At 40.7% G+C, this 8,112-nt stretch overlaps 1 protein-coding gene across 2 annotated transcripts; it reads right to left on the bottom strand.

Moving 5' to 3' along the window:
* Positions 1 to 4,934: 4,934 nt before the first annotated feature.
* LOC110017687 (transcription factor 7-like 1-A) lies at positions 4,935 to 7,279 on the bottom strand. Of its 2 annotated transcripts, XM_023953062.2 has the most exons (7): positions 7,169 to 7,279; positions 6,339 to 6,570; positions 6,052 to 6,161; positions 5,832 to 5,961; positions 5,638 to 5,745; positions 5,485 to 5,554; positions 4,935 to 5,245 (listed from the first exon to the last, which is right to left on the bottom strand). In XM_023953062.2, exons 2-7 carry the CDS (start codon positions 6,561 to 6,563, stop codon positions 5,148 to 5,150), a joined length of 741 nt encoding a protein of 246 aa, XP_023808830.1. In that variant the 5' UTR covers positions 6,564 to 6,570; positions 7,169 to 7,279; the 3' UTR covers positions 4,935 to 5,147. The 2 variants fall into 2 exon arrangements, with proteins under 2 accessions (XP_023808830.1, XP_078799264.1); XM_078943138.1 differs by lacking the exon at positions 5,485 to 5,554.
* Positions 7,280 to 8,112: the final 833 nt, after the last annotated feature.

Here is an 8,112-nt window from a genome sequence, read left to right as displayed (position 1 = left end):
TGTGACTAAAGTGCTTTGGCCCTTCTAAGACGGTAAAAAAGCAATATATAAGTGAAAACCATTTACCATCCGTCTCTAAAATCTGCATCTGCCAAGTGCTAACATGCTTGTTCTTACTAATGTTTGAAATGTTCTTTTATATATTTGAAAGGAACTGTTTAGCATTATGAATAGGGCGGTCACATGATTCCTTATTTGGGAGGGTAAGTTTGAAACTTCTGGTGGTGGACTCAAAGTGCAAGAAAGCACTTAAACATGACAAAAAAAACTACGGACTTAGGGAGGGACAGAGGAGATGACCTGACAGTGATGGAAACCAGACACGTCTTTATCCTGAGGACAATAAACAGTAACAAAAACATCTGTGGATGATCATGAACCTGAACCTGGACTGACTGTGACAGCACCACAAAAACAGACCCCCAGGAAAAAGGTTTCTTTAAATAAGCAACAAAAAAAAATCAATCTGCCGCTAGGGTAAGAAAAGTGGTCTTGGCAAGAATTTTTATTTTAAGGAGAAAATTCTAGTCTTAATCTTATTTTTTTAAATAAAATCATTTTGCTATTAAAAAATTTTCTTGGGTGGCCGTGGTGCAGAGGTAGAGCGGCTGACCTCTGATTGAAAGATTTCAGGTTAGGTTTCTGCTCACCCATGTGTCGAAGTGCAAGACACTGAACTCCACGTTGCTCCTGGTGATTACAGGTTGGCTCAGTGTTTGGCAGCAGAGCGGCCATATGTGTGTTTTTATGGCTGAATGGGACTGTAACCGTATCGCTCTGGGCCTTCTAAGAAAGTATTAAAGCACTATTATAAGTACACACAATTCACCATACAAATATTTTTATAGCAAGACAGAAAAAAAGACAATTTTTCTTGAAACACGTCTTTTTACTTTCCTAAGATTCAGTTTTTGCACAGAGAGAGAACTCAAAACAGAACATGATCAAAATACCACTAAAAAAGCAAACTGAAGCACAATCCTCCATGGATTTTGTCTAAAGGTCTCCTGTATGTCAGTCCTTTTCAGCTGATACAATTTATTGATAAACAGATGGACTATTTGGACATTGTAAAAGGTTAATGATAGGTCCTCTAATGAGCAGTCAGTTTGTTCATAAAGGAACTTTCACAAATCTTTCACAGACCTATTGTCATTTGTCATAGGTGCAGAAAAACAGCCAAAACAAAGGCTGCAGGCGTTTTTGTCCAGATGAGCAGAAACAAGTTGAAATGTCAGGAAAGCAGAGCAGCTTGTGGAGCCTTGCAGGTTCTTAGTGAGGTGACTGGCATATGGAGTCTACCACATAATTATGTGTGCCAGCAAACTCCCTTATCTTTAATGAACACTTGCTGACCGTTCAAAAGCCCCCACATCAGTGCCGGCATGGAGGGTGGCTGATTGCAGACTGAGTCAAAGCTGGCAGTCTTGCAGCCTCCTCTGAGCTGCTCCTGGAATCTGTCCTTTTCTATTAAAAGCTCTGTTTTGGAGTACTTTGAGAAGATTTTTTTTCTGTCATAAAATGTGAAAGGATCAGTCTGCCTGTTCGACTCATTAAGGGTTTCCTCAAGTCGTGCCCTGTTTTGAAAGGTGTTGCAGCTTTTCTTTGTGGTTCTACCAATTTAAGAATAATAATCCTCAATCTTTTTATCACTACGTTTAATTGTTGTGCAAAACCCTGTTTGAAATGCCTTTTTTTTCTATGGTACATCAGCTCATTAGAGTGAATTAGTGTGGAGTCAGCAAAATTAAAACCAAATTTAGGGTTCCGTTTAAGCCAGATTACAGGCAAATCTCAGAGCAGGCCTTTCTCCCGCCTACAAGGGAGCCAAGAGACTGAGGGAGAGCAGTGTTTTATCTCAATGAAGGCTGACTGGAGGGGGGGGGGTTGACTGTTGTAGGATGCAGAAAAAGCGAAGGTCACGCTGCTGGCCGGATGTAGGGGAGACCAGATGCCCCCTGAACCCACCTGAGAAGGTGTCCTGTGCAGACTCCACAGGGTCCTGGACTGCTGCTTTGTCCACATCACGCTGATGTCAGCGCTTAGTCTGCTGGCTGGACAACAAAGGACTTATAGATGTTGAAGGACAACGAATGAACCCATCGTCATATGAAGTAAAGGCAGTGTTTTGGTCCTGGTCAGCTGGCATCTGGAGAATGTTAATGTCAATAAAGATGAGATATATTGAGTGTTTTGTGCTGGCTGCTTTGAAGATCCAATTTCTAAAGCCTCTGTAATTCACAATGTTCACAGAATTCATGAACAGGTGGGTGAGGCTGATCACTGCTGTTTGACAGAAACAGCAAAGATGAAGCTGGTTGTTCTCATCAGTAACAGCAGAACATTGCAACATGGTTATTAACGGCCTTTCTCCTATTCTGTAATCCACAATGTCCTTTTTGCCAGGTCAAAAAGCTTTCTTTACAAGCGATTATACAATTTCCAGAAACAATCATGCTGTCTTTGTGACATACACATATTTGAACCTAGTTTCATTCAGGATCAGAACAAATCAGGGCCTTGGCTTCATGTTTTTATATTTGCCGCCAACTGATTGGCTGTCTCCACTTATGAATTCTCCAGATCTCTGGCACTTCTTAACCCTTGTGCTATCTTAGATGACCCCCCCCCCTTCCATTGACGTGTTCTCCCTACCATGACAAAGGTGGATAAAGGTGGAAAGATTTCATGTAATCCATGGACACCAGTGAAAATCACAAATCATTGAAGAAAAAAGGTTCAGAGCACTGTCTAGTGGGTCTAGATGACCCAACTCCCAACGGTAAAGTGCCTAGGATAGAACAAGGGTTAACCTTAAAAGATGTTCAAAGCCAACCTTGTTGTCCTATTATCTTGGCTTTGTGATGTCTGATAGATGATGAGGGGCACTGGGCTTTAAATGAGACCTGTCACTTTTACAGCTGACCTTGAGCTGTGATTTATGTCAGATAATGTTCTTAGGAGTCCCATTCTTCAAGATTCACTGTCAGTTGTGCTCAGCCATTGGTTGGAGTCAAAAAACCATCAGCAAGCTGGACACGATGCTCTGGTAAATAGATGCACCGTGACTCTGTGTCCTGCATCAGTGTAAGAGACGATTCAGTGTCTGTAACTGTGTCCATTCTCTGAATGCCCCCTGGTGTAGGAGGCAAATAACTCCCATTCCTTCATTTTTCTCAGTATTGATCTGGAAGTAGTGCTTCTGACACCAGTCCACAAACCGGAATTAGCTGACAGTCTCTGTTCCAGAGCCTTTTCTTTGGATTCAGAGTAGAGGCTGATGGGAAAGGGGGCCATGATTCTTTCCTTGGTGCTGCAGACGAGGTTGTCTGACACAGAAGCTGGTCATTTTTCATTAAGTATTTCTTAAAAAATCTTCTGATAAAAACATTGGAGGACATGATTCTCATAGTATTACCAGGCTTCTCCAGAGACCACGCTTGATGAAAAGGCTTGTTTTGTAGTCAATAAATTGTCATTTGGGAAGTACTTTTGGATCATTGTCATCGTTTGTTGAAGATTCCCGAAAGTTTTATTTGTTTTGGAAGAAAAAAACTGTCAAACACATTGATGCATGAATTAAATCACCCTGTGCAGCATTTTAACACTCATTTCACAATTAATAAGTCTAATTTCTGTTAAACTGCAGAGTTTTAATACTATCTACCAGGCTGCTTGTGTATATGCAGATATTGTTGTGTTTTTTTAAACTGAACATAACCTCCCATGTGCTTTCTTGCAGCACAAACAGTCCTCATGACTTTAGCTCTGATGAAACCAGCAAAGTCTCACACATTAATAATTACAACTGTCACACAAGGACATCTGTTTCCCAAGGCTGCATCAGCACTTCCACAGGCCGCTGATGCAGAAATGATTAGTGGTGACTCTGCACTTTTTCACCCAACAGCTACTTTTTTTGTTTTTCTCTTAGCTTTCTCTGAGCCATGCGTTAACATGTCAGACTTTTTAGGGTCTAATAACCTCACATAAACGATCTTTAAGAAATACATTTTCATCTATGGAACTGATAACCTGCCCATGAAAAAGTAACACACAAACTCTGGCTTTCAGAAAACTTTTATTTGTTTGAATAGAAGTAAACCTGGAAGTATTACATGGAATCACAGTCATGCATGCAAACAACTTCTTTGTATTGACAAGAACTAAATGGATTTTAATTGGTGGTAAATTGATTTTGTTTGGGTTTTACACTGACAACATACAGTTATAAATGTAGACCTTTGTGTTCTGATTTTCCGAATGTCTGCTCTGTGGGAGTGTTTTTACTAGAAACGGTGTCACAAGAGAAATCAGTTTACTGCTTTCCATGCTCAGCAGCACCCAGGTCTCCACACCTCAGACTCTGCAGCATCATAGATAGATAGATAGATATAAACTTTATTAATCTCCCAAAGGAGAAATTCAGGTGTCCGGTAGCAAAACACACAACCACACACAACAAACAACAGTAAAAAGACAGTTCACAAAATAATATCAGTTCATATCAGGCAGGTTCATTAAACAGCCTGATAGCTGTAGGGACAAATGAGTGCTTGTTCTTCTCAATCATCATGGTTTTCCTCCAGCTGCTCCTCTCAACGTTGAGTCTGCAGAGTTTAGGATCTAGAAGTTTTCTTGGAGGAAGATTTTTTTTTTGGTCCTGGAGAAGTCTAACTCTGGAAACAGCTTTACCTAATCCCCTATCCTGCTATGCAAACCAGGTTTCTGCTTCATAGGTTTTTCAGAAAGCAGGTTGCTTGAGAAAGTTGTAAAGATGAGATGATCCAGTCTAAAAAATAAGAAAACCTCACACTGTTCTTTTACTTTGAACTCACTCATTTGTGCTTAATGTCAGCCAAACGAACAAAGAACCACATGTTCTAAAGATCTTTGGCTTTATCATGAAAGAAATAAAAGGGTTTCAAAGATTCTTTTTTACAAAATTAATTTTTAATAATTCACAAAGTCTTTTTAAAAGAAGACCACAACAACAGAACAGTTATAAATAACAATGTAATGAAATATCAAAAGATAAACAACAATTCTCAATAAAGTGTTAAGCTGTTAACAAGCAGCTTCTAAAAATAAGCTTGAATAAAGAACTATCTACAAAAATGACTGAACTTTGTACAAAAACATTAGTTTTAAGTCTTTGAGAACAGTGGAGGAGGAGGGGCGGAGCCTGAGTTTTCTGGCCTTCTGCATGGCCTCTTGGCCTGGTGAAGGTTTCCAGGTCCAGACTCTGAAACGCAGGAAGAAAACTCTTTGAGTTGATGTAAAATGAAGAAGTGGATGTGAGCGTGAAATAGTTCAGGTGTTTGTGTGACAGAACAAGTGAAGCTTCGGGAGATTTGTGAAGGAAGCACAGCTTTCAAGAGAGGAGGAGCTTCCTGAAAAGTCTGGAGACTCCTGCTCTGATCACATCCACCACCTGATTCCTCCATCATGGGAACACAAACTGTCTTTGACTTCCTGTCTCACCTTCACCTCTGGCGTAAGGGGGAGCGGCAGCAGCAGCAGCAGCAGCAGTCCTTTTCCTCTTTCTCTTTCCCTATAAACAGTCTCCATGTAACCAAGTGTCTTTGCAGTGACTGCACACATTTGTGTGTGTGTGAGTGTGCAGAGTACACCTACATAGTTTTGAGCGCTGCTCCACCCAGGATGCCTCTGTTGGAACAGCTTTCTCTCCTGGTGGGCCTCCTGGAAGTACTTCTCCTTGTTGTCAGGAGACAGAGACGTCCACTGTGGACAGAAGACTTCCTGTCAGCTGCTGAACAAACACCTGAAGAAGATCTTTCTGAAAATCAAACATGGCCGCCGGCTCTTACCCTGTCACCCAGGACTTTGTTCAGAGCTGAGCTGTTGGTGATGTTCAGCTCTGCTTTGACCTTTGCCCTCTGCTCCTTTAAATAGAGCATGAAGGCATTGGGAGGCTTCTTAACGTATTCCTGGTTGCTTCTGCAGACAAACAGAACAGGTGAGCTGAGAGCTGACATGCTGCCTCTGTGACAATCTGACTGCAGACTGGAAGCTGCAGAGGAAACTCACGGCGAGCTGCAGCAGCTCAGAGGAGCAGGAGGCTGGTGGACCTGCTGGACTGTGGAAGGAGGATGGACCACATACATCGGGTAGATGATCAAGTGTGGAGCGTTGGCCTCCTGCAGACAAACAGAACAGATGACTCCACCTGCAGTCGCATCCTACTTCCTCCAGGTGGCATCTTTCTTGTCATTACATGTAGATGTTGCTGACCAGAGCTCAGACTGGTTGGAAGCTCTGACCAGAGTCTGCATGAGAGAACAGTGACGGACGCTGTCCTCTGCTTAGACTCTTACCTGTCCCTGCATGCTGCCAGGAGGCAGAGGATGGAACCACGATGCATTGGGGAGGTTCTGAGACCCACCAAGGCTGAGCTGAGGAGCTGGAGGTTCAGCAGGTGGTGCTTGACTCAGCTCAGCCTCGATGACCTCCATCAGCATGGAGACCACCTCCTCCCACTCCATCCCCTCAATAATCCTTCTAATATCAGTGAACAGTTCAGAGCTCGGTCCATCACTCATTCTGGATCTGTGGCAAACATTCATGCACAGCAGCTTTCAGTCTCTCACCATTTCAGTACAAATCCATCAAATGTTTGCAGGTTCAACCATTCAGTGACTTCTGAGCTCATGTGATGCTTTAATGAACATTTTCTATCATAACCATCCAGATTAAAGAGCAAAAAGCCTCAAAGTAGATTTTTGGATTCAGTGATCCACAAATGGAAGAAGTAACCAAACTTTGACTAAATTAGGAGGATTCATATTCTTTTAAGTATTTTTACTGTACAAAGTAATTGAAGCAAACAAGTTTTCCATCTGTAAACAAACATTTATGGATCTTTAATAAAAATACAAATGCAAAATAATTGGATGTTTTTGGAAAACCAAGTTGTCCTTTGGTAAAGATCTTTGGATTTTTTAGGCAGACTAGATGAACATTGGAGTAAAATCAGAGTTGGCGTCTTTACACTAAAGTTAGTTTCTCCTAATCAGAGAAAGTTCAGCACTCCTGATTTAAAACCTCTTTAAACAAAGATAAACATTGAAAAAAAGACATAATTAAAACAATAAAGACGGCCCAGAAGTTACTCAGGTCTGGAAATGATTTAAACTCATGTTTCTACCTAATTTCTCTCAATGAAGATGAAGATGAAGATGAAGGTGAAGGTGAAGGTAAAGATGCCAGCAACACAACTCTGACGATGTTTGGACTTCTGGCACCGCTTTAAGTATTTTATATGTCTAGAACCTTTTTGAAGAAAAACAATCAAGAAAAACAGCAACACCTACTTTAGAACTTTTCTGAGTGTTGCCTAGGCAACCAATATTAATATCTTTTAAATGTAGGTGCGTTCTGCATCAAAAAGGCGTACTGTCGCCCCCTAGTGGATTAAAAAATACGTAATAATGTATTGTCTGTGTGTATTTATATTATATATCTATTTAAAATTGACAACACATAAGCCACTCTTCAGCTAAGAATTTCCAATGAAAATCACCAAGATATGTTTCAGATTTACCACATTAACATGTTTTTCTTGTTGTTTGCATTTCTCCAAACTGTTCTGCAATCAAAAGGCCACATTTCTTTATTATTTAATTTGATCCTCCCAATCTAAGTCATTGAAACTTTATCAATGACTTTGGAAAAAGAGGATGTGAGCCAGACTAAAGTACCTGGCAGAACATGCTGATCTTTTAAACAGGTATTATAGTACTTTAAAAGGGAGACACCTTAGGAATACAACAAAGTAGTTCTGCAGAAACTCTGAGTCTATGATGTATGTGTGGGATAAGCTCACATCACAAGTTCAAACTTGGTACATTCTCTTAAATGAAATCCTATAATGGAAAAGTTATTGCAAAGTTTACATGTTACAGAGTAAAATTCACATTTTCTGGGGTCACCAGATGTGCATCAGTGTCTGTTACCTAGCAACCACTAAGCTAATGATGTCAGGCACAGTATCAATTTAGAAATCCATTAACGGTAAATCTAAAGTTTTTAAACTATTCAGAGGGGCAAACAGGTATTTATTCAGCCACATAATGTGCAGGTTCTCCCACT

The sequence above is a fragment of the Oryzias latipes genome, chromosome 24 (genome assembly GCF_053564925.1).
Source record: "Oryzias latipes strain Hd-rR chromosome 24, Olatipes_Hd-rR_3.1".
Classification (NCBI taxonomy): Eukaryota; Metazoa; Chordata; class Actinopteri; order Beloniformes; family Adrianichthyidae; genus Oryzias; species Oryzias latipes.
The sequence above is the reverse complement of the archived record's forward strand: the minus strand, read 5'-3'. Positions and strand labels throughout refer to the sequence as shown.

Bases quoted from the DNA above. Each gene is read 5' to 3' on its own strand.
- LOC110017687 (XM_078943138.1), bottom strand. From the start codon at position 6,563: ATGAGTGATGGACCGAGCTCTGAACTGTTCACTGATATTAGAAGGATT. The intron at 5,962-6,051 runs GTGAGTTTCCTC...GTTTGTCTGCAG, and splicing joins CTGAGCTGCTGCAGCTCGCC to AAGCAACCAGGAATACGTTA. The intron at 5,246-5,637 runs GTAGGTGTACTC...CCTGCGTTTCAG, and splicing joins GGAGCAGCGCTCAAAACTAT to AGTCTGGACCTGGAAACCTT.